This window comes from Chiloscyllium plagiosum, chromosome 10 (assembly GCF_004010195.1).
Source record: "Chiloscyllium plagiosum isolate BGI_BamShark_2017 chromosome 10, ASM401019v2, whole genome shotgun sequence".
NCBI lineage: Eukaryota > Metazoa > Chordata > Chondrichthyes > Orectolobiformes > Hemiscylliidae > Chiloscyllium > Chiloscyllium plagiosum.
Genome location: NC_057719.1, coordinates 30,100,195 through 30,127,120, shown reverse-complemented (window position 1 = coordinate 30,127,120; position 26,926 = coordinate 30,100,195). Strand labels below are relative to the sequence as shown.

Sequence of the window (26,926 nt, the reverse complement as noted above, 5' to 3'; positions counted from 1 at the left end):
CTCTTGAAAATCTTGAGGTGTTGTTAAAATTTATGAAATGTTTGATTGTAGAAAAGAGCATAACTAGAGGTCATCAACATAAGAGCATTCTAGTGGGAAACATCAAAAGAACTTCTTTACCCAACAGTAGTGAGAATGTGGAACTCGCTATTACGAGAAGTGGTTGAAACAAGTCATAGATGTACCCACAGGGAAGCTAGACAAGCATGATGTAGAAGAGAATAGAAGATTATGCGGGTAGTAAGGAGATTGTGTGAAGCATAAATGAAGGCATTTCTATTTGGGCTGAATTGTTTTTCTACTGCATATTCTATATAAAAAATATTTGATCATAGAGTCATAGAGATGTACAGCACAGAAACCGACCCTTCGGTCCAACCCGTCCATGCCAACCAGATATCCTAACCCAATCTAGTCCCACCTGCCAGCACCCAGCCCATATCTCTCCAAACTCTTCCTATTCATATACCCATCCAAATGCCTCTTAAATATTGCAATTGTACCAGCCTCCACACTTCTTCTGGCAGCTCACTCCATACACGTACCACCCTCTGTGAAAGAGTTGCCCCTTAGGTCTCTTTTTATTATCTTTCCCCTCTCACCCTAAACCTATTCCCTCTAGTTCTGGACTCCCCGACCCCAGGGAAAAGACGCAATATTCCAACAGTGGCCTAACCAATGTCCTATACAGCCACAACATGACCTCCCAACCCCTGTACTCAATACTCCCTGACCAATAAAGGAAAGCATACCAAACGCTGCCTTCACTATCCTATCTATCTGCGACTCCACTTTCAAGGAGCTATGAACCTGCATTCCAAGGTCTCTTTGTTCAGCAACACTCCCTAGGACCTTACCATTAAGTGTATAAGTCCTACTAAGGTTTGCTCTCTTCAATGGAAAGGGAAGTATTTAGTGGCAAATTAGAATTGCTCTTCAGAAGGTGGAAGTGAGCTCTCAATTGAGAGAAGTGGACCTAACCAGCAGGATTAGGCCAGTCAACGAATCTGCTTGGATCCCTACATGAAAGAAGTAAAAAGAGAGGCTGGCATTTATATGGAGATTTTCAAAGCCACTGAACAGCTCAAAATACTTTACAACCAGTTAAGTATTTTTTGAAATGTAGTCATTTTTATAATGTAATAATCTTTGTAATGAAAGGGGAAATTATTAATATAACGATTACACTTGGCACTTCCTTCATCGGCCAAAGCTCTAACACAAATAGCATACCTAACTGAGCTGTGCTCTAAGCATTCAGAAAAATGGGCTACGTTTCTTTAAAATATTTTACTGTGTTGTAATATTTAAATGAGAGATTGGTAACCATTGAAATGTCAACCGGAAGATTGCATGCTGCACCAATGAGAGGGTTCCAACAAAAAGGACGTTTGCCAAATTTCTCTGCCTTGGCCACATTCTGTGCAGACTTAACTAAACCTGCCAACTAGAATATTTTGTATGTTATCAGTAGAGTGAATTATAGGATTTGCAATATTTTCTTCCTGTGTGTAAAAGATGCATTTGAAAACTGATAAACTATTCATTTATGATTATTTTTCAGGCATTGTTTGAATATATTTTCCATCATGAAAATGATGTTAAAACTGTAAGTTATCAATAAAGAACTACCATGGTATTCCAATTTCTATTTGAGATTTATTTCAGTAACCTGTGGCAAATCTTGATGTGTAACTATTAAAGGTGTATAAGTGTGCTGAAGAACAGATTTGTAAAATGTATTTATGATGGGGGGAGGTGGTAGTCTAGTGGTAATTTCATTAAAATCCAGAGTCCCAGATTAACGTTCAAGATCAGATGGTGAAACTTACATCAAAGTTGGGAATGAAAGGCTAGTCTATTGATGACTGTGTAACCATATTCAATTGTTGCCAAAAATCTATTTTATTCACAAATGTGTTTTTTTTAGAGAAGGAAATCTCCTGTCCTTACCTGGTCTGGCCTACCTGTGACTGCAGACCCACAGAAATGTGGTTGACTTTTTACTACCCTCTGAAGTGGCCTAGTAAATCACTCCGTTCAAGAGCAAGTTGGAATGGGCAATAAAAGGACAGATTTTCCCTAATTACTACTTTCAGCTTTGGTGATGAGAATACATGTTAGGAATTCCAGCACACCCTACAATTTTCATGTTTTAAATCTGTTCTCACTGAACCCTCTGGCTCTGTTTTGCACATCTGAGAGAAATAGTTCGCTTATATTCTTTTATCATAAATACTTCCGTTTGATCGCCTTGTGACATTTGACTCTCAACCTATAATAATATGATCCTTTAAACTCTGGGTTGTTAAATTTGTTCACAGGATATAGGCATCACTGGCTAAAATAGCATCTAGTTCCCATCACTAATTGCTGGAGAAGATGGTAGCTGTTCTCTTGGACTGCTACAGTTCTTGGAGTGCAGGGATTCCCACCGTACTGTTAGGAAGCAAGTTTCTGTATGGTAAATTTGTACTGGCAAGGCTGCTACATCTTGAAGTTCACTGCCTAAAAGGAAGGACAGTATCCTGGATGACCTTGGCTGTTTACAGCTGATGCATCACAATTTTATTTTTTAATAACAATATTGCTTGCAGTGTTTTTGTAATCCAATTTTTTTGTGAATAGAGTGCTCATTCTTTAAAAATCCATCAGAAGTTAGAATGGAAACTGCCAATGTAAACTTTTTCATGATTATAATTGCACTTTCCCCATTAATAGTAATGTAATAGCATTTTCAATTTATGATTGGAAAATTTTACCATGTACAAATATAAGGTAAATATAAAATAACTACATAATATTAAATATTGGATTAAAAATGACAAAACACATGACTTCAAATGAGAACTATCTTTCATCCTTGTATACTGCTTTAGTTACCCCCTGTTCTTTAACCCTGTTTCACCTGAAGTTTACACCAAGTTTGGAACTCTGGTACAGCACAATGGCGGATCAATTAATGTTCACTTATTTTTAAAAATTTCCCAATTAATTTGTGAAAACTTTCCAATAAAAATTGAATATTTTTATTTTAACAGGCTTTAGATTTGGCAGCCCTGGCTACTGAGCATTCCCAGTATAAAGATTGGTGGTGGAAGGTACAAATTGGAAAATGTTACTACAGGTAAACCAACTTAGATTTATGTTGTATTGAATTAGAGAAGATGAATGCATTGGGTGGACTTTTCTGGTCATGAATTTGTAGGTGGGAGAAGTGTTTAATTAGATGTGGTGAAGGCAAACTGACACCTGCTGTTTTCATGCCCCCCCACCAGAATTGGGTCCTGGGTGGGAACGCATGTGTTTGACTTTTCTACACTGCCAATTATGGTTCCTGAGTGGCCAGTTAAGGACCATAAGGTTTCCATTTTGCTGCAGTTAAGATTTACCCAGCTGCCAGCAGGCCTGTCCTTAGGTGATGTCTATGACATGTTAAACTGTACGGCCTACTTGCCACATTGGATGTTGGAGTCCCTCAATCAAATCAGTGCCTGATCAAGAGAATGAACGTCAGAAAGATCATAAGAAATAGGAACAGGAGTAGGCCATTCAATAAGATCATGGATGATCTGCCCTCGCCTCAATTCCTCTTTTGTGCCATAACCCTCATAGCCCTCAAATCCTTGATATTTCAAAAATCTATCTCCTCTTTAAATATTTAAAATGATTTGGCCTTCGTAACTCTCTGTATTAGAGAATTCTGGAGATTCACCACCCTCTGGGAGAAGAAATTACTTTGCATTTCATTTTAATGGAATGTCCCCTTTAACTGTGTCCCCTGTTTTGTGATTTCCCCCACTAATGGAAACTTCTCAACATTTACTGTCCCAAGACCCCTCTAAATCTTGTATGTTTGATCAAGGTCACCAACGTTCCTCCATGAACAAATGCCTACAGTGAATAAAATGAAGCAGGGCCCCAATGAGAGCTCTCCCCACTCCCCAACCTAACTCTTGTTTCTTGTGCAAATTACTTACCTGTGACTTGGGTCCTCGCCGAATGTTTGAGCAGTCTATCCTTTGGCAACAACCATGGCCTCCTCCGTGGCACAGCTGTGCACAAGAACTGCTAGCATCTGCTTGTCCAGTAACTCATGCTAAGTTGAACATCCACCACAGGTAGCCTCTCTACTGCCTGTTTAGTGTGTGGCTTGTTGGGCCTATCCTGGAAAAGGCAGTGCAAGTCTCCCATTGGCTTTCTAGGCAGCAGGTGATGATCTTGATGCTAAGATAAGATTTTACCCATTTGTTTACGATTGTTTTTAAGTTACTTTATGTAATTGGGAATCACTGATCCATGGCTACAATGCATCTATTATTTGTTTTATGAAAGTTTCTATAGAACATTGTCACTTTGAATGCAGGGAAGCAGGTACAAAGCATGATAAATGAATGAATACTTTCAATGTGTTCTACAGAGTTTCAATATTATTGTCTAATATCTTTGATCTCAAAAGGTTGGGTTTGTATCGTGAAGCAGAGAAGCAGTTTAAATCTGCATTCAAACAACAGGAAATGGTTGATACAGTTCTTTACCTGGCAAAGGTAAGCAATTGTATGACACATATCACAACTCAATACCTGGGCCAAAATTTGCTGTAACATGGCGTCTAACATCGTCTGCTATAGTCAGTTTTGCTCCCACATCCTTAAGTTCAAACTAAATTTTCCCACAGTTGTGATCTAGTAACAGCACACTGAGGGAAATTACATATGTATTCAATTCAGAAAGAAAAGAAATGTAGAAAAAATAAATTTTATTATTTAAGAAATTAAATTCAGAACTCGAAGGAATGAGACTCCACTGCCAGAAATTGTTTGGCAGTAATGAAACACTTTCACGTCATTAAAAGGTACTTGCAGTGTTAATTTTTAAAAACAACAAGAGCTGCAGATGTTGGATATTGGAAACAAAAACAGATCTGGTAGCATCTGTGGAGAGAAATCAGAGTTAACGTTTCAGGTCCAGCGACCCTTTGTCAGAACTGATAGCACTTTATTACAAAGGCTGGTGTGTGGAGGTTGGAGTAAGGACTTGGGAGAAGGTTTCTTAAGTCCTAAGATTATTGAACTTGAGAACTCTACAGCCTTCAGGACTTGAATATCAAGTGGAAAATGAAATGCTGGTCTTCTAGCTTGCTCTCAGCTTTGCTGGAGCATTGCAGCAAGCCTGAGACAAAGATGTTGGTCAGGGAACAGGGTGGTATGTTGAAGTGTTGGGCAATTGAAAGCTCAGGGTCTTTTCTGCGGACAAAATGTAGGTATTCTGTGAAGTGATCACCCAGTCTGTGCTTTCATTTCCCAAATGTAAAGGCAACCATGTTGTGAGCAGTGAATGCAGTAGATTAGGTTGTGGGCCCTTGGATACTGAGGAGGGAGGAAGTAAATGGGCTGGTGTTACACCTTCACAGTTGCAGGGGATGGTGCTGTGGGATTGCAGGGATGGTGGAAGAGTGGACCAGGATGTCCTGGAGGGAACGTACCTTGCAGGAGGCTGACTAGGGAGGAGAGTGAAATGTGTCTGGTCATGGCATCCTACTGGAGGTGATGGAAATGGCGGCTAATGATCCTGCGGATGTGGATGTGGATGCTGGCAGGATGATAGGTGAGGGCAAGGGGGCACTCTATTGCTTATGTGGGAGGAATGAGGAGAATGATGGCTGAAGTGGGGAAGATGGGTCAAATGCAGCTGAGGGCCCTGTCAACTACAATGCTGGGGAATTACTGGTTGAGGAAAAAGGTGGGCACTTCAGAGGCCGGCTTGTTGAAGTTGGCATTCGAAGAGGTGGAGGAACTGAGAGAATGGAATAGTCTTTACAGGAAGTAGGGCATGAGGATGTCTTGTCAAGGTAACTGGAAGGTGGTGGGTTTGTATGGCCTGCTTATCCCCAGAAATGCAAACAGTGATGTCAAGGAAGGGAGAGGTCAGAGATTGACCAAGTGAAGGTGAGAGGGGTGGAAATTGGAAGTGAAATTGATAAATGTTTCCAATTCAAGACAAGGGACGGAAGAAGCACAAATGATATCATCGATACACCAGAGAAAGTGTTGTGGGTGGGAGCTGGAATAGGATTGGAATATGGAATGTTCCACATGCCTCACAAGGCATCACTGGGGCCCATGCGAGTACTCATGGCCACCCCTTTGATCCGAAGAAAGCAAGAAGAGTTAAAAGCAAAGTTGTTCAGGGTGAGGATGAGCTTGGCCTGGAGGAGGGTGATGGTGGATGGAACAGTTCAGCTGGAGGAACAACACCTCATTTTTCACTTGAGAACTTTTATAGCCTTCTGGGCTGTATATTGAATTCAACAATTTTATGGCTTGAGGCACCTTCTCCATGTCCTTACCCAACCCCTGCACACTGTCTTGTTACCACACATGCAATTGTTAGTCACTTAGAGTCCCCATTAGCAGTTATTCATTCCCCTAGGCTAACCGTTATCCACTATCCACTCCTTTGGCAGTCCAACTATCCTTCTGTCTGTTCGGGCTCTATCTCCACCTGTTGTTTACTTACCACCACCACCAGCCCCTCCCCATTGTCTGAAATGAAAAAATAACTTTGTCTTAACTACCATCAGTTCTGAAGAAAGGTTACTGGATCCAAAATGTTAACTCTGGTTTCTCTCCACAGATGCTGTAGAGCAGGTCAATGGTTAGCACTGCTGCCTGTCGGTGCCAGGGATCTGGGTTCGATTCCAGCCTCGGGCGACTGTCTGAGTGGAGTTTACATGTTCTCCCCGTGTCTATGTGGGTTTTCTCCGGGTGCTCTGGTTTCCTTCTACAATCCGAAGATGTGCAGGTTAGGTGAATTGGCCATGCTAAATTGCCCATAGTGTTCAGGGACGTGTAGGCTAGGTGCATTAATCAGGGGATACATAGAGTAACAGGGGTAAGGGAGTGTGTTCTGGGTGGGATACTCTTTGGAGGGTCGGTGTGAATTTGTTGGGCCGAATGGCCTGTTTCCACAATGTAGGGATTCTCTGATTCTGTGCTACCATTCCTACTGAATGTTTCCAGCAATTTCTGATTTTATTGCAATATTAATGATTAGTCCTAAATATGTACAGTGAGTTTGTTTTGTATCCATGCTGCAATCATAACATCATGACACTTGATGCATGTTGATGCTAAAGAATGACATTGAAGTGCCATTTCAGAATTATGGAACTCAGGGTCTTCTCAATATTCACTTTTAAACTATGCATCTGTCCCTCACTTGAAGTTTTTTTTTAAACCATTGACAGACAATAACTCGTAAGTCTTATTTGTCTCATTACCAACAACGTATTCTAATCCCTGTGTTAATATTAACTACTGGATCAATTCTGAAAAGATTAATGAATAAAGGGAGTTTTTAAATACAAATTCTTACACCTGCTAAATAATTTTCACTTTATTTGAATAGGTCTATATTCGTTTAGACCAGCCATTGACAGCATTAAGCCTTTACAAGCAAGGACTGGATTGTTTCCCAGCAGAAGTTACACTGCTTACAGGAATAGCTCGTATATACAATGTATGTATTGTACATGTCAATTCTTATTCAGAATTTTAAAACTTTGGTCAAAATGTGTTGACATTCTCTCTTAAATTTGCCATTTTATAATACATTATTTTTGACTTTAACAGGAAATGAACAACATGGTGTCAGCCACTGAATATTACAAGAATGTTTTAAAACAAGATAATACAAATGTAGAAGCCATTGCCTGCATAGGAAGTAATCATTTTTATTCAGATCAGCCTGAGATTGCATTGCGATTCTATAGGTGAGATCAGAAGATATATCAATAACTAAATTTTAGCTACAGATTATGATCATTAAGCTATTTTAATAAAACAGCCATAGTTCAGATAGGTAAACTACTTCAGTTTCCAATGGTGTATGCCTTTTTTGTTTTTTTACTTATGAGTGCACATGCCTTGGTACTTGGTGATGAATTTTAATTCAGACATAGCTTCAGTGGAAGCTAATAGCTTACTAGGAACCGTTGCCCATTCAAAAAAAAAAAATTCTATTTGAAAAAGAAATGCCAGGGCTACAAGGTGATGGCATTGCTGAGTTCAGAAACCTATCAATCAATACACCTTCACCTCCTGAACAGTAATCTGACAGAACCTATCCCCTCGATTCCATTTCACTTGCATACTGCATTTCATTGTAACTCTCAGAGAGAGCTGCAGCAAGTACTGGGAAGGCTCAACCGATTTTAATGGCTTTGCCTGATTTGACATGTTGTTTAATCTCTGCCCTATCTAACCCCTGAGCGAGCAGACTTTTGTTTGAGCCTGCCTCGCTAGGCTTTGAGTCCAGGCTTTGGTCCACAGCAGATTTGGCCTGGTTTGGAATCCATTTAACCAGAAAACCATAAGGTATAAGAGCAGAATTAGACTATTTGGCACATTGAGTCAGCTTTGCAATTCGATGAAGGCTGACATGTTACTCAACCACATTCTCCTGCTTTCTTCCCATAACCCTATAATATTTTAAAGGCACCTGAAAGGGTATATGAATAGGAAGAGTTTAGAGGGAGAAGGGCCAAATGGTGGCAAATGGGGCTAGGTCAGTTTGGGATGTCTGGCCAGCACGAACAAATTGGATCAAAGGGTCTATTTCTGTGCTCTCTGACTCTGTTAATTCATGTTGTACATTTTGCTTGTTATGCAAAGAGTTCAATGTTTTTGGTTTTGGAATTGTGTTGAAAAGATTTTCTTTTCTACAGGCGACTTCTCCAAATGGGTGTTTATAATTGTCAGCTCTTCAACAACCTAGGGCTGTGCTGCTTTTATGCACAGCAGTATGATATGACTCTGAGCTCATTTCAAAGAGCACTTGCACTGGCTGTGAATGATGAGGAAGTGGCTGATGTATGGTACAATCTTGGCCATGTAGCAGTGGTATGTAGTGAATTCATTACACAAATTATTATAGCTTTCTTTCCAATTACATCGAATATAAATAAAGATATTAGATCCTGAGGGGTTGTGACAGAGTAGATTCTGAAAGGATGCTTTCTCCTTGTAAAAGAGACTAGAACAGGGAATGCAGCTCAAGATTAAGAATTCCGGCATTTAAGAATGAGATGAGGGCAGTTTTTTTCTTGCACATCCTTAGTATAAAGAATTATTTTCCCCAGAAAACAGTTGAGAATTAGTCATTGAATTTCTGCAGGGTTGAGTTAGTGTTTCAACAGACCAGGAAGTCAAGGTTTATGTAGAGTAGAGATGAAAGTAGAATTGAGATCAGACATGATTTTATTGAATGACGGATCAGGCTCGAAGGGCTGAATGGTATGCTCCTATTCTGATGTCTTTTGTTCCTCCATACAAATGCCAGTGTTAATACTCTTGAACTAAGTTGAATTAGTTGTAAGCTATAGTGGTTCAGAAAAGTGATTGATAGAAAGCAGTAAATTAATATTAATGGATATATGAAATATGATTGTGGTATAGTTATCACAATTAAAACAAGATTTGTAATTAGGAATTTAACAGTAATAGTCCTGGTAGCCTTTTCAGATTAATTATCTTTGTATGTTCTACACATTTATTCAGATGGCTGCTCATTAATCTATTTCCAGCAGTATTTAAATAATTGCTTATGAAGGCAGTGAAATACACAAACTTTATTAGAAGATTTTATGAATCGTTTTGCATCATAACTTTTAAAAATAGCAAATACTGCTGAAATACATTTATGATAATATTGACCTTCAGTTTATTTGATTTTTATCAAAAATATTTAAGGAATTATAATTTATTTAAGATGTAATAGTAATTGTTATATCCATGCTTCTAAATCTGAGTCAGCATTGCTGAGGGTAGTGACATGAGGAAGAAATCAATCTCTTAACATCACTGGCATAAAGCCAAAATGATTTTAACTCCTGGGCATCAGTTCAATATAATTTTTTAGAATACCTGACCACCTGATTGTTTGTTGAAGAAATGGATAGTTGGCCCACTTTCATGGTAAAATTGCCAGCAGGATGCTAAAGACATTTAAAGCAACAATACACTGTTGAATGGAGTTGCATTCCTTGCTTTCACACACAATAGAGACTTTCTGAAATCAATTCATTTCAGACTGTCCAATGCCTTTCTGGAGAAAGTGATGGAAGAGGTCTGGACAAAGAGAGAAGGATTATTCCTTAAGTTCTGCAAGTATGTCTCCTGAAACACTGCAGCAAAACTTGACTTGACTTAGGATGTTGAGAGGGGCATGCCCATCAGCATAATCCCCAGGACATGGATGCAGTGAGGAATAGGTTCAACTATGTCAAGAAGTAAGAATGAGCACACTTCATATGTCCTGTCCTTTTACAGTACATGCAACATTCCTTTTCTCTGGTTACCCCATTTCCCTCTACTCCATGACCCCTTGAGCATCCTGTCACAAGGACACACTAAAGCTCCTTCCTTTCTGCTTTTGAGGCACAAAGTCATCCTGTGTTGTCTTCACAACAGACACGAACATCATTTTCTTTTCATACTGTGGCACTTGCAAACCAGTAACTTCTTACAGGATTCCTTCCTCACTGTATATTCCACACAATTGCACTCAGCAGGAATGCACATTTCCCCATTTGGTTTTTCAATAGCATGCACATCCTCTTTTCCTGCAGGAAAAAATAGTGCAATCTCGTATAGAGAATCAGCATATGGGAGGCAGCAACTGACATTGCAGCTTTGACATAATGGGTCACAACATCCTGAAGATCAATACCCAAGCTAAACCATTAGTGCCAGAGAGGTCAAACTTTAACTGGACACCTGCATTTTACCCAAATCACTGGGCTGAGTTGTGAAGTGCTGGAGTCCACTACCCCATGCCCTGTCCCAATTATCATTAATAACCTAAAGTGAAGTTTCAGATTTTCATTGACATGAAATCCCACCTCAGAGCTACCAACTAATCAGAGGGTTAGTATTTGGGTCAGTGTTTGGGGTCTCAACAGGTGCCAAGCTGTTGGTACCGCTGACATGGCCAACATTTTTTGTTCATCCCTAATCACTCTTTCGGAGGTATTGACTTTTTGAATGTGACTTACGGCCTTTTCAATGCCAATTTAGAAGGTAGCTTTGAGTCAACCATACTGTCATGGGCCTAGAGCCACATCTACAGCAGACCAAGTAAGAATGGCAGGATTCTTAAAGGACTTTAGTGAACCAAGTTAGGTTTTTTAAATAGGCAAGTAGGTTTGTCACTGTCCATGTTGATTGTTAGGTTTTTATTCTAGATTTATTTCATTAATTGCATTGAAGTATTAGAAAATATTTACGGTAAGTAAATGGACTATTTTGCATAACAGATCCATGCTGTTGTTATGGTCCACACAATGAATTCCAACGCTACTTTTTTAAACTGTGTAATGAATTGTTTACAGTAAATTGCAATTTCAGGTTGTTTTATGACATGATAATGTTATGATTTAATATTTGTGGAACTGAGTTTCATGGATTGTGAAGATAGCTAATATTTTTAAGTCAATGTGAAACCTTTTTTCCAATTCATTTGTTGAACACCAAACAGTTCCAGGCATTTGATGGTCTTGACGCTGAAGCTCCCTTCAAGGAAAACCCTTCACAATTTTTTGGGCTTTCTGGTTGTTCTGTTTGAACAATGTTTTGCATGTTTAGAGATGGCTTTGGATGTTTAATTGAGGAAGCTTGCCATGAAAGGAGCTGCTCAGCCCATGTCTCTTGGTTCTGAAGTAATTTTGGTGGTAAATCCAATGTGAGACTGGATTGTACTCTTGAAAACCAACTGAAAGTCCTTTCCATACTGTTGTTTCCTGAGCAAACAACATCTGTTAAGATCCCAGAGAAAATTGCCAAATTGGTCACAACGGTCTACATATTGCCAGGATGCCAGACTGACAGACATCTGAACATTTCACACCATATCATTTTGGGGCAGCCTATGGGAGAGTCCACTAGGAAACAGACAATTCTGGTTTTGATGTATAATGAGCCAGACTTGCTTTGGGAGGGTAAGATGAAGAAACTCAAAGAGGTTAGTGACCACAACATGATAGAATTCACCCTGCAATTTAAGAGGGAGAAGCTAGAATCAGATGTAATGGTATTACAACTGAGTAAAGGTAATTACAAAAATATGAGGGAGGAGCTGGCCAGAGTACATTGGAAGGACAGCCTAGCAGGGAAGACAATAGAGCAGCAATGGCAAGAGAGTTTGTGGGTAATTTGGCAGCCACAACAGAATTTCATCCCAAGTAAGAAGAAACATACTCAGGTGAGGACAAGGGATAGTTTAAAAGCAAAAGTAAAAGCATACAATGTTATGAAGGTTGGTGGGAAGTAAGAAGGTTAGGGCGGCACGGTGGCACAGTGGTTAGCACAGCTGCCTCACAGCGCCAGAAACCTGGGTTCAGATCCCGCCTCAGGCGACTGACTGTGTGGAGTTTGCACGTTCTCCCCGTGTCTGCATGGGTTTCCTCCGGGTGCTCCGGTTTCCTCCCACAGTCCAAAGATGTGCAGGTCAGGTGAATTGGCCATGCTAAATTGCCCGTAGTGTTAGGTAAGGGGTAAATGGAGGGGTGTGGGTGGGTTGCGCTTCGGCGGGTCGGTGTGGACTTGTTGGGCCGAAGGGCCTGTTTCCACACTGTAAAGTAATCTAAATCTAAAGAAACCTTTAAAGGCCGGGAGAGAACAACTAAAACAGCAGTAAGTGAGGAGAAGATGCAATATAAGCATAAGCTAGCAAGTAATATATAAGAAGGTTACAAAGGATTTTTTTAAGATACATAAAAGGTAAGAGGCAAGAGTGGGCACTGGACCACTGGAAAATGGGGGCTGGAGATGTAGTAATGGGGAACAAAAAAATGGCAGAGGAACTGAATAGTTATTTTGCTTCAGTCTTCACAGTGGAAAACACCAATAGCATTGCAGAACTTCAAAAGAGTTACGGAGCAAAGATGAGTGTAGCGGCCTTCACTGGGATAGCTGAAAGATGTAAAAGTGGATAGATCATCCAGACCAGACTACACCCCAGGGTTATGAAGGAGAGAGCTAAGGAGATTGTAGAGGCATTGGTGGTGATCTTTCAGATATCATTAGAGTCAAGAGGGTCCCAGGGACCTGGAAAATAGTGAACATAACAACCCTGTTAAGAAGAGAGGAAGGTAGAAGACTGGAAATTATAGGACGGTTAGCCTGACTTCAGACATTGCTAAGATTTTAGAATCATTATAAGGATGAGATGGCTGAGTATTGAAAATGCATGGTAAAATAGGGATGAGTTGGCAAGTTTGATCAAGGGGAGATCGTGCTTGACAAATCTGTTAGAATTCTTTTGAGGACGTAACAAGCAAGGATTTCCAGAAGGCCTTTTAAAAATGCTGCAGAGGAGGCTGCTAAATAAAAATTAGAGCACATGGAGGTAGGGGCAAGGAATTGGCATGGATAGAGGATTGACGGACAAGCAGAAGGCAGAGGATGAGGAAAAGGGTCTTTTTCAGGATGGCAACCAGTGACTGGTGGAGTTCTGTAGTTGTCAGTTTTGGGACCACAACTATTCTTGTTATACATTAGCGATCTGGCCAAAGGAACTGAGAGCATTGTTGCTAAGTTTGCAGATGACACAAAGATACGTGGAGGGACAGGTACTGTTAAGTGGAGACGATGCAGAAGGAATTGGACAGTCTAGGAGAGAGGGCAAACAAGTGGCAGATGGAATACAATGTGGGAAAGTGTGAGGTTATGCACTCTGATAGGAAGTAAAGGGGCATAGATTAGCTTCTAACCCAGGAAAGGCTTCAGAAATCTGAAGCACAATGGGTCATACAAGTTTTAATCCAGGATTCTTTTAACATGTGAGTTTAGTTGGCAGTTCAGAAGGCATGTGCAATTTCAGCATTCATTTCGCGAGTGGTAGAATATAGTGGCAGGGATGTAGTGCTGAGGCTATATAAAGCTCTGCTAAAATTGCATTTTAAATATTGTAATCAGTTTTAGATCCTGTATCCAAAGAAGGATTTGCTAGCCTTGCGGATCCAGAGGATGTTCACAAGAATGAACGCAAGGATGAAGGGCTTGTCTTATGAGGAGCAGGTGAGAATTCGGAGTCTGTATTCGATGGAGTTTAGAAGGATGAGGAGAGAGAATCTCATTGAAATTTACAGAATACTGAGAGGCCTGGATAGAGTGGATGGTGATAAGAGTTTCCACTTGGTTTCCACCCGAGGCACCGTCTCTGAATAAAAGGATTATCCTTTAGAACTGAGAAGGAGAAAAATCTCTACTCTTATGAACTCAATGCCACAGAGGGCTGTGGAGCCCAAGTCATTGAGTATTTAAGATACTAATCAAGAACCTATATATTTCTAAGGGAATCAAAGGTTAGGGGGAGAAGGTGGGAGAATGGGGCTGCGAAACCTGTATCAGTCATGATGTATGCTAGTGAGGCTAGGAACAGAGAGCGAATGCAGCTGAACACATGACTGCAGAACTGGTGTAAGAGGGAGGGCTTCAGATACGTGGATCATTGGTATACCTTCTGGGGAAGGTGGGAGCTGTACAAGGAGGACCGGTTGCACCTGAACTGGAGGGGCACCAATATCCTGGGCAGGAGGTTTACTGAGCTCTTAGAGAGGATTTAAACTAGTTTGGCAGGGGGCATGGGAACCAGAGCTACCAATCAGAGGATGGGGTAGTTGGTGAACAGGCAGATACAGTGTGCAGAGGTCTGTGAGGAAGGATAGACAGTTGATAGGGCAAAGTTGCAATCGGTGTGATGGGTTGAAGTGTGATGATTTTAAAGCAAGAAGTGTCAGGAATAAGGGTGATGAACTTTGAGCATGGATCCATACCTGGAGCTACAATGTTTTCGCCTTTACAGATACTTAGATATCACGGAGCAGGAATGATTGCTGGATGTTCTGGGGTTTAGATGTTTCAAAAGGAATAGATTTAGATTAGATTACTGTGTGGAAACAGGCCCTTCGGCCCAACAAGTCACACCGACCCGCCGAAGCGAAACCCACCCCTACCCCTACATTTTGCCCCTTACCTAACACTACAGGCAATTTAGTATGGCCAATTCACCTGACCCTGCACATCTTTGGACTGTGGGAGGAAACCGGAGCACCCGGAGGAAACCCACGCAGACACGGGGAGAACGTGCAAACTCCACACAGTTAGTCGCCTGAGGCGGGAATTGAACCCGGGTCTCTGGCGCTGTGAGGCAGCAGTGCTAACCACTGTGCCACCGTGCCGCCCGAGGAAGGGAGATAAAAAAGTTTGGGGAGTGGCATTGCTAATCAGGGATAGTATCACAGTTGCAGAAAGGGAGGCCATCGAGGAGGGTTTGTCTACTGAGTCATTATGGATGGAAGTCAAAAACAGGAAAGGAATAGTCACTTTGTTGGGAGTTTTCTATAGACTCCCAATAGCAACAGAGAGGAGCAGATTGGGCAGCAGATTTTGGAAAAGTGCAGAAGTAACAGGGTTGTTGTCATGGGTGACTTCAACTTCCCTAAAATTGATTGGAACCTCCTTAGTGCAAATAGTTTGGATGGAGCAGATTTTATAAGGTGTCCAGGAAGGACTCCTGACTCAATATGTAGATAGGCCGAATAGAGGAGGGGCCATTTTGGATTTGGTGCTTGACAACGGACCGGGTCAGGTGTCAGATCTCTTAGTGGGAGAGCATTTTGATGATAGTGATCACCGCCCCCTGACCTTAACTATAGTTATGGAGAGGCATAGGAGCAGACGGTATGAGAAAGTATTTAATTGGAGGAGGGGGAATTACAGTGCTATTAGGCACGAACTGTGGAGCATAAATTGGAAGCAGATATTCTCAGGGAACTGCATGATAGAAATATAGAAGTTGTTTAGCGAGCACCTGCTGTAAGTGCTGGATAGGTTTGCCCCACTGAGGCAAGGAAGGGACGGTAGTGTAAAAGAACCTTGGATGATAAGAGATGTGGAACATCTAGTCATGAAGAAGAAGGAAGCTTATTTAAGGTTGAGGAAGCAAGGATCAGACAGGCTCTGGAGAGTTACAAGGTAGCCAAGAAAGAACTGAAGAATGGATTTAGGAGAGTGCTAAGGGGACTTGAAAATGTCTTGGACTGTAGGATTAAGGAAAACCCCAAGGCATTCTACACTTATGCGAGGAACAAGAGGATGGCCAGAGTGAGGGTAGGGCTGATTGGGGATAGTGAAGGGAACTTGTGCCTGAAGTCGGAGGAGGTAGGGGAGGTCCTTAATGAATACTTCGCTTCAGTATTCACTAGTGAGAGGGGCCCTTGTCATTTGTGAGGACAGCGTGAAACAGGCCGATACGCTCGAACAGGTTGATGTTAAAAAGGAGGACGGGCTGGAAAGTTTGTAAAACATGTGGATAAATAAGTCCCCGGGCCAGACTTCTTTTTCCTGTTTTCTTGGTGTGACCAGGTGCTTGTGTTTTTGATGGTTATGTGTGGTAAAACATACAGCAAGCCTTCATTTGTAACTGGATATCATGTTGCCTTTCTTTTTAGGGAATAGGAGATATGAATTTGGCCTACCAATGTTTTAAACTGGCACTAGCCAACAACAATGATCATGCAGAAGCTTATAACAATTTAGCTGTCCTGGAGGTGCACAAAGGTCACTATGAACAGGTGAGTAGCCAAAGTTGTCATGTATGTGGGAAAAAGATACTTTAGAAGTAAACCATTCACTTATTCCATGATTCTATTCTTCATTTTTATTTTTAGGCTCGGGGGTTTCTACAAACAGCTGCAGCACTGGCTCCTCATATGTATGAACCGCATTATAACTTTGCTGCACTTTCAGATAAGGTAACCAATACAAGCACAGAATTATTGCACCGAAGAGGGATGCCAGTTGGCTCATTGTCTGCAGCAACTCTCCAATGAGTAACTCACTCAGTGTCATTTTCCTGCCTTCTCCCTGTAATCCTGCACAGGGTTCCCTTTATAAATAGACATCCCATCCTCTGTTTAATATCTCAATTGAAATTACCTTCACCACAATCTCAAGCAGCGCATTCCAGACTCGAACTGCTCATTTCAAGAGAAACCGATTTCATCATATAACTTGTTTTTTTTTTCACAAATTACTTTATAGCCTTGTGCTCTCATTCTTGAATTTTCACAATTGGGAACATTTTCTCCCAATTTGTTCAGACCTCTTATGATTCTAAATGCTTCAATCCAATCTCCTCTTAATGTTCTTTTCTCCAATGGAAACAGTCCCAGTTTCCCCAATAGATCTTCATGACTGAAATTTCTCATCCTGGGAACCATTCTTGTAAACCCCAATCCACACGCTCTGTCCAATATCTTCACATTCTTCCTAAAGTGCATCAAAGCTGGATGCATTACTTTAGCTGAAGCTGCACTAGTGTCTTTGAGTTCAACATAACCTCAATATTGCTGTATGCTATGTCCCTATTATCCCTGTGCCACGATCTCTCTCAACTCGCCCTACCATCTTATGTACCCATACTCAGATCTCTGTGCTCCTGCACACCACTTGGATCTAAGCAAAGATATACTGGTATTGAAGGCTGTCCAGAGAAAGTTTGTTAGGTTGATTCTGGGAATAGAAGGATTTTTCCTTTTTTTTATATATATATATTTATTATATATATATAAAAAAAAGGAAAAACTTCTCCTTTTTTATATATATATAAAAGGAGAAGTTGAGTAGTTTGGGCATGTACCCACTGGAGTTTAGGCAAATGACAGACGAATTCTTGAAATATTATAAGATTCTTGGGCGGTCTTGACAAGATAGACATGGGGTAGTTGCTTCTCCTTTTGTAAGAGTCTAGAACCAGAGGGTATAATCCTACATGACCGTCTTTATCCAGGAATATTTATCATCGAGTCCTGTCCTTTCGTGAATCATTTCTCTGTTATAGCTTTTGTAGATATTTTTAATCCACCTGTTCAAATATGTTGTGACACATCTCTGGAACAGGCAGGACTTGAATCCAGGCTTTCTAACCTAGCAGTTGGAACGTTACCATGCATCCGAGAGCCCTTCATAGCTGTTATATTCCTAGTTTCATCACGTTTAATTGTAACTTTCAAAAATCTGAGCAGTTCTACTTTAAGATGTTTACCAATGATTAATCTTTAGAAATAATCATACAAAATCTGATCTGCATTTTTAAAGATCCCTCTCCCTCCCTGTTAGTGACCTGCTCAAAAGAGTCAGTTAGTATTTGGATATGTGAGGAAGGCAGCCTGCTCAATTACGGTATGTCCCCTAAGTTTTACTTCAGTTCGGCTATGCCAGATGGGGAAAAGAGTTAAAATCAAAGCTTTTGAGCATGTTGTCAAGCCATGGGAAATAGACGGCATGGTACAAGTGTCCAGTCCAATACTCCTAGGACTAAGTCACTTTTATAAACAGACCTGAGATGTTCTGCAAAGCAGTTACCTGGTCTGCAATTGCTCCAACAGAGGAAACTGCATGACAACCAATAAAGACTGTTCACTTGCTGATAAGCTAAAAATACAGAGTTAAACCTTGATGTTTGCCTTAGGAACTAAATAAAACTAGAATATTTGCCAATACTTGCTTTGAACACTTGCATGGTGTAGTATCTTGATGGATGATTCTACATTACACTGACATCTGTTTGTCTCTTCCAGGTTGGAGACCTTCAGAGCAGTTATATAGCTGCGCAGAAATCAGCAGCTGCGTTTCCAGAACATGTTGACACTCAGCAATTAATCAAGCAACTGCAACAACACTTTGCCATGCTTTAACTGTAACCGTGATGCAATGATCTTGGGATTTTTTTGTTGTTATGTGAGATATGTTACATAATTCAGATACTGCATGATGTGGCAGTACAATTGTTAGTTTCATAATCTTAGCTTTCTACCTCATACTGAGGCTCAGGGATGCATTTTCACTTTGGATGCAGGGAATTGGGAGTCAGAACTGTCTCAAACTCACCCACCTGGTGGGAGATACAGTCTACCTTTGGGATTTTGACAGGGGCACTCCATTAAAGTTGTTTTTGTCACATTTCTATTCCAGTTAAGGTATGTGGGCAGGCTAACCGGCTTGAAAGTCGTAAAAAGTAACCAGGAGAGCACTTCAGCATGGAAGCACTCATCACACTTTTTTTTTAATCATAAAAGCAGCTGAGGTACCACTGTGATTGGGAGGATGTAGCTGAATCGTAACATAGTGACCTTTGGCTGTACCCATATCCAAGCAGGCAAGGAAGGCATACCTGGAGCAGTGAAAAACTGGCTGTATGCTGGAGAGCCACCTCCATACAGTTAAACTGGCCCTTGCTGGTATTACCTCTCCTGCCACAATTGCATCAGGAAGCTGGTAGCTAACAGGAAAATCCCAGGCCCCTGAGCATGTCACTCCTAAACACAAACACTGAGGAATCAAGGCAGGAACCTCTGCTTCTGGCCTTGGTGGAGTTTAAAAATTCAATCTCCAGTTCATCAAATGTGCAATGAATATGAGAATTATGGATTTAGATTAATGGAGCTATTGAAACTATTTTTGTGCTCACTGTGTGCATGTCAGTCAGTGCCAGAGTAAAGCCAATAACTGATATAGCAACAGTAGTTTTGGTTGTATTGTACAAAATATTTGACATATAGTAAATGTCTTAATACAGCTGTCATGTTGACTTACCTGCTGATAGCATGGTAGGCAGGCCATCTGATTGAGGGTAATCTGAAAGTAGATTAAAACATTCAAAGAAGATTTTATATTAGTATTTTGAAAATCCAAGAACCCTCACAAAGATCACAACATAATATTCATAGTTAAGATACAATTTCATATCATTCCTTTTAAAGGAGGCACCATTTTGTTAATTTTTGTATATTCAAATTCTATTTCTCATAAAGAGCCAGTTATAGTCCAACAAGTGAAAATGTGTTTGTGATGGTATTTCAACCTGTTTTGTAAAGGAAGTTGTACAGTAACCATCAAAATAAAAACGCTAAATAAAGATTTGGCTTGTATCAACTGTTGTTATCACAGGCAATATTAAAAATGTGTTTCCTACAGATGGCTGTTGCTGCAGTGTTTTCTTTTACTTGAAGATAATTTGCATTTATACAGCTTCTTTCATGTCCCCTAAAACAATGCAACATATTCACTGGCAGTGAATTACATTTGAAGTGTTGTTATTAAATGACCATTTCAGCTATATAGTATTTTCTGAGGGATAAATTTTGGCAGGAGTGTAGTGTTATTATTCAAATTGTATTATTTTTAATACATTGTTGTGCTGATAGATGAGGCAAGACAGATATTTTATGAACTTGTGGGTTCTGAATGAGGTAACAGAACACAAAGGCGAGGCAGGTCAAGGTAGTGATGCTGTGAGCACCCATGTAGGTATAGTGAGTGACTTCTAAGATGGAGAGTAAGAGCCCTGAGTTACAACTTGTTCCAGCATGAGTTCGGTGACTGTCCCTGCTAACAAAGTGGCCTTGGGGGCAGAATTACAATGAATGTCTTTTCCGAACTGCTAGATGAAAGTGGAGAACTGTATTCTAAATGGGTTGTAGCTGTACCATAAGAATGTGGTGAGGCTGGTATGTGATGTAACAATAAAATATAGTTTAATCTAGAGTTTAGGTTTTTAACTAGTGCTACATGTATGTAGGTATTTTGTTGATTAAATTGTCAATATTTCTGGAGCTTTTTATGCCATTTTAAAACTGAGTAGTAATGTGAATTTGTTTCCTGTTTTATTAATTCATGGCATGTGAGTTTTGCTGGCCAGGCATTTATTGCCCATTCCCAATCACCAAGAGGGCAGTTCAGAGTCACTCACATTCCTGTGGGTTTGGAGTCACATGCAGGCCAGACCAGGTAAGGGCAGCAGTTTCTTTCCCTAAAGCACATTAGAAGACCAGATGGATGTTTTCTGACAATCAACAACGTTTTCATAGTCATCATTAGATGCCTAATTCGAGGTTTTCATTAAATTCAAATTCTACCTCTCCCATGGCAGAGAGTTAAACCTGAGTTGCCAGAACTTGGGTCTGGCCATAGGGTTAATGGTCTAGCCATAATACCGCTCAGCCATCACTTTGCATTGAGAAGTTTGAAGCATCAGGAATTGATTTTGATGAGCTGACTCATCCAGTAATAACATTCGACAAAATCATAAAAGACATAGCTTTTTATTTTTGTGTTTTTTAATGTGGAGTGATATGAGAAATATGCCATTATAAAAACCAAGGTTTGTGGAAAGGATTACTGGACTTTTTGAGAAACAAGTTACTTGAAATTAATTGTAAATGCTGTTTGTTCAAGTAGTGAGGAAACTCTGTTGGTGCGCTAGAGTTAAAGTGTGTGTACAAATGAAGATTCAGCTAGCAGCAAGTACATAATCAGTCTGTGAAATTGTCTAGTTGTTGATGCCTAAGGCCTGCTACCTGCCTTTGTAGATTGTTTCTGTTCAATAGTTCACACTCATAAGCTATTGGATTTCCAGAAGGGAAGGAGCTGTCCTTTCACTGTAGTAAAAATATCCTCCAAGCCAGAAGAAAGCTAGTTTATATCCCCCTCATTAGTTGTGGGTTATAACCAATAAGTTAGAGACATTGTAAGTGTGAACCAGCTATGCTGTGCCTCTTGAAAGCAAGTGAAGGTACATGGCAAAGGAAGATCAAGGAACAGTAGGACGTGACATGCCCTAAAGGACCACCTCAGTGGACTCTGAATAGGCACCATTGAACTGCCTTTGCAGCCTTTCTCTTTCACAGTTTATATCCCCCTCATCAGTTGTGGGTTATAACCAATAAGTTAGAGACATTGTAAGTGTGAACCAGCCATGCTGTGCCTCTTGAAAGCAAGTGAAAGTACATGGCAAAGGAAGATCAAGGAACAGTAGGACGTGACATGCCCTAAAGGACCACCTCAGTGGACTCTGAATAGGCACCATTGAACTGCCTTTGCAGCCTTTCTCTTTCACAAGGACACTTCTTGTTTGTGAGTTTATCAGTATGTATGCATGGGTGGAATTTTGTAAAGGAGTTGCTTTTTTTTTAGTTATATAGCAATGGTTCATAATTATTTATCTGTAGGTAGAATATTTATTTGTAATAGTAATTATTATGTACTGAAACCTGGTCCATACTTTCTGTCCACCTTTGCCTAAAAATAGTTTTATTAGAAAATTTTGAGTACTTTTTATAAAATTGTTAACTTCTGTGATGACTCAGAATAGCTAAGCCTGATTTCTAGCCTGCTACCCCAGGGAGTTGTAACATTTGTGCACTTCCAATGCACAGGGTTACAGCTGCTCACTGCTAGTGGTATGCACTCTGAAACTTCTAGGGACTGCTGACCAAGATGGAGCAAGCAATGAGCTAGAGTTGCAAGGTAGCTATTCTTGCTTTCATGTCTGGAATGGTTGCAGTCATGTGTGGGAGAATAGGAAGTTACAGATAAATTAGGTGGGATTAGATATTAACTAGACACTAATGCAGGCAAATGGCAGCCTTCATCAGGCTTTTGCCTGAAACATTGATTTTTCTGCTGCTCAGATGCTGCCTGACCTGTGCTTTTCCAGCACCACTCTAATCTTGACTCTGATCTCCAGCATCTGCAGTCCTCACTTTCGCCTGAAGTCACATGTAGGTCAGACCTGGTGAGAATGGCAGATTTCCTTCCCTAATGGACATTAGGGAACCAGATGGATTTTTCTTGATGTTGAGAATCTTGGAGAAAAAGCTTACCATAGTTGCATGCTTGCTTTCAATCCCATTTAAAAAAAAATTGTTTTAAACATCATCTTCCATGGTAAGATTTGAGTCATGTGCCCTGAGCACTAGCTTAGGGTTTTGGATTATAGGTCCTGTGACATTATCACTACTTTGCCTCCCCTTTTCCCAACTACCACTTGTTCAGGAGAAATTAAGTCCAATATCTCATTTCACTGAAGACAATTAGGTAAAAATGTGGATATAAAAATGTTACAATTTCATTGACCTTTCAACTGAAATTGTGCAAATTTTTGGTCAAATTAATAATTATTATATGTGGAAAATGTATGCTATAAAAATGAATCTGACTTATTTCCTAAAACTTTGGTAAATGCTAACATTAAGATATTTCTAACTTAAGTAGCAGTCACTAGCGCATTCATCTTAAAAAATTACCACTATGCAAAGTCTCAAACTTATTTTTACTTATAACTGCAATATGCCCTTTCACAATAAATTTGCAAGTCTGTTTTGTATATTTAATCATCGCCAGCTGGTGTTCTGTCTATGCTTGACTTCATTTTATTTATCCAGACTGTTGTAATTGGATTGTGCAAGGGAAGAATTGAATACTAGAATGACAACAGATTGGTAGCTGCTGCAGCTGGTTGGAGAGCACTGTGTGAGGGTGAGATCTTCAGGGATCACTGGCCAGCCTGCTAATGGTCTGACTGTGTTGACTATAAGTGGATTCCTGAGTAAAAATGGAAATAATTTAGAAAGCACAAACAATGAAGTAAAATATGCAAGAATGTATCAAATGACCAACAACCTTTACAATAGCCCTCTAAAAGGACTATGGAATATATATGTGCACATACACCATATTGGTAATGGTTGCAAAATTAAAATATCAAGGTGAAATTGAAATCCTGTAAGCTTGAAAGTTGCTCATAAATTAATTACAGACTTTCTGATATTCTTTATACATGTTCCTTCAAAGGTAGATTTTCAACTCCTTGTTCAAAGTAAACAAGTTCAGTGCTCAATTTAATGTATTCTTTTCTAAAGTGTGACACACCTTCCATTTATTTGCAGTGAAATATTGATATCACAAAAAATCTTCCTCCAAACAATCAATTGAAATTATTACAAGATCACAAGACAAAGACAAGGAAGCCATTCAGTTTATTTTCGTTCACCTATTCTTGACATCACTCCACCTCATTGCATAATTGGCCTTTAACCAATTCCAAACATTTCTGGCAGCCAATTCCAAATATTAAGCATTCTCAGAAGAAGAACTTCCCAACGCAAATTCTACAATTATTTAGTGCTGATTTGGATCTGTTAACACCTAAAAATGGAGAGGGCAACATCTTCTGCATCCACAGACTTCTGCCTATAGCAGATAGAAAGCCCATTCGTGGTACTACCAGATTCACAGCCCAGTGAGGTGGTGATGATTGCAGGGTTTCAAAATGGGAACAGAGATTGGTGTTTGCAATTGCTGAGAGGTTCTGATCATCGAGGCGGGGTTCAAAAGTACAAAGTGAGAAATGGGTTTGTTTGGAGGACGTGGGGCAAGAATGCCAGCTCCCTTGGCATCATCATTTCCAGGCATCAGTCCTCACCTCCCGTGAAGTGCAGGACTTCCTGAGGTCTGGATACATGGCTGGAACCATGACAGATTTAGAAGAGATTAAATGTGAGGCATCTGAGCCTCATTAAACTGTGTATACTGTCTACTAGTCTGCAGAGTTTGGGTTTGTTTCCAGCCAAATCCTCATCCATCATGACTCCATTAAAACCAGAGGTGGTATTTTGAGATTTAAACATTTTCACATTACACCCAATCCGAATTCATTCATTTTTTGCTCCTATAGACCAAATGCTCCTTGGGCATTGTCTATTATTATTATTATTATTATTATTATTATTACAGACATTGTCTATTATTTAAATTAGCTCTCTAAGGATAGTAGGATGTAATCATAGTGAAATGAAAGCAGCAAATGGAAGTTCTGAGTTCATGCACTTCTGACGACACTGGAAAATTCTCGGCCCTCTGAAGGGAAAAACAAACAGAATAAGAATAATTGATTCAGTCTACGCCAGATAGGCTGTGAGCCTATAGTTTGTGAGCTTGATTCACATTGTAGTTTCTCCCTGATTTATTGAATCAGATGAGGGAATAATTAACCAATAATAATACTTGCATAAAATAAAATTGTTAAATTTCTGCAAGCTTTGTAAGTAAATAATTAGATAATTCAGCATCTAGGAAATGATGAGTCAAATCTTCTGGCAATAAAATTACACCAGATGATGCCACTATTTCACCAGTTGTTCTAAATGGACGTCTGATATGGAGGTGAGCTACCTCATGCTGACCTTCCACTTCTAAAATAACATAATTGATTCTACATCATTTTTCTTACAAGTACAAGAAATATGAGGTTAAATTAAACTGTCATTCTGAGGTAAGTATCACTGGGCATTCTGTTAATATTATACACTTGGATGATTTTATTAGTTTTGATACTTATCTCACTTAAAAAATATATGGATTGCAGTTTGTGATTCTTATGTGCTGTTCTTTTTTGCCTTTTCCTTCAAAATATTATGACTCCGTTAAGCTTTGTGATTCATGGGGGTTTTGCATCCCCCTGTGGCTAATATAAGTATTACATTATAGCGCAAAATCACTGCAACATGACAGTATCCCTGTTACTCACTGAGAGAAGTGTGTAAAATGTCATCAGCTAGTTATTCTTACAGTACATGCATCATTAACGCATTTAAAAAGCCCACGGTGCTTCACAGGAGGGTTATAAAACAACACTACACAATTCACATAAGGAAAATTAGAGCAGATAGACAAAAGCTTTTTTAAAAAGGTTAAAGGTTTGGATGGTGAAGAATTTGTCAAATGTGTTCAAGTAAACGTTCTTTATCAATATGTGGATACTCTCCTGAGAGAAAGAGCAAAACTAGATAATAGACGATCGGTGCAGGAGTAGGCCATTCGGCCCTTCGAGCCAGCACCATCATTCATTATAATCATGACTGATCATCCACAATCAGTATCCTGTTCCTGCCTTACCCCCATAACCCTTGATTCCACTATCTTTAAGACCTCTATCCATCTCTTTCTTGAAAGTATCCAGAGACCTGGCCTCCACTGCCTTCTGGGGAAGAGCATTCCATATATCCACCACTCTCTGGGTGAAGAAGTTTCTACTCAACTCTATTCTAAATGGCCTACCCAGTTATTTTTAAACTGTGTTCTCTGGTTCTGGACTCACCAATCAACGGAAACATGTTTTCTACCTCCAATGTGTCCAATCCTTTAATAATCTTATACATCTCAATCAGATCCCCTCTCATCATTCTAAACTCAAGTGTACACAAGCCCAGTCGCTCCATTCTTTCAACATATGACAGTCCCGCCACTCTGGGAATTGACATCGTGAATCTACGCTGCATTCCCTCTATAGCCAAAATGTCCTTCCTCAAATTTGGAGACCAAAACTGCACACAATACTCCAGATGTGGTCTCACCAGGGCCCTGTACAGCTGCAGAAGGACCTCTTTGCTCCTGTACTCAATTTCTCTTGTTATGAAGGCCAGCATGCCATTAGCTTTCTTCACTGCCTGCTGTACCTGCATTGACTGATGTACAAGAATACCTAGATCTCTTTGTACTCCCCCTTTACCTAACTTGACTCCATTTGGAAAGTAATCTGCCTTCCTGTTCTTGCCACCAGAGTGGATAACCACACATTTATCCACATTAAACTGCATCTGCCATGCATCCATCCACTCACCTAGCCTGTCCAAGTCACCCTGTATTCTCATAACATCCTCCTCACATTTCACCCTGCTACCCAGCTTTGTGTCATCAGCAAATTTGCTAATATTACTTTTAATACCTTCATCTATATCATTAATGTATATTGTAAACAGCTGCGGTCCCAGCACTGAACCTTGTAGTACCCCACTAGTCACCGCCTGCCATTCCGTTTATCACTACTCCTTGCTTCCTGTCAGTCAGCCAATTTTCAATCCAAGTCAGTATTTTGCCCCCAATACCATGTGCTCTAATTTTGCTCACTAACCTCCTATGTGGGACTTTATCAAAGGCTTTCTGAAAGTCCAGGTACACTACATCCACTGGTTCTAACTTGCCCATCTTCATAATCACATCCTCAAAAACTTCCAGAAGATTAA

General features: G+C 40.1%; 1 protein-coding gene across 3 annotated transcripts in view; it reads left to right on the top strand.

The window, feature by feature from the left end:
• Positions 1–20,038, top strand: part of ttc8 (tetratricopeptide repeat domain 8) — a 48,852-nt gene extending 28,814 nt beyond the window's left edge. The window contains exons 6-14 of one of the 3 annotated variants that reach the window (XM_043697274.1): positions 1,565–1,609; positions 3,042–3,127; positions 4,460–4,547; positions 7,411–7,521; positions 7,635–7,774; positions 8,729–8,903; positions 16,514–16,636; positions 16,733–16,816; positions 18,644–20,038. In XM_043697274.1, the coding sequence (XP_043553209.1) occupies positions 1,565–1,609; positions 3,042–3,127; positions 4,460–4,547; positions 7,411–7,521; positions 7,635–7,774; positions 8,729–8,903; positions 16,514–16,636; positions 16,733–16,816; positions 18,644–18,760 (969 nt within the window). In that variant the 3' untranslated portion in view covers positions 18,761–20,038. The remainder of the gene's footprint in view (positions 1–1,564; positions 1,610–3,041; positions 3,128–4,459; positions 4,548–7,410; positions 7,522–7,634; positions 7,775–8,728; positions 8,904–16,513; positions 16,637–16,732; positions 16,817–18,643) is intronic. The other 2 variants (XM_043697275.1, XM_043697276.1) reach the window with 2 other exon arrangements.
• The last annotated feature ends 6,888 nt before the right edge of the window (positions 20,039–26,926 follow it).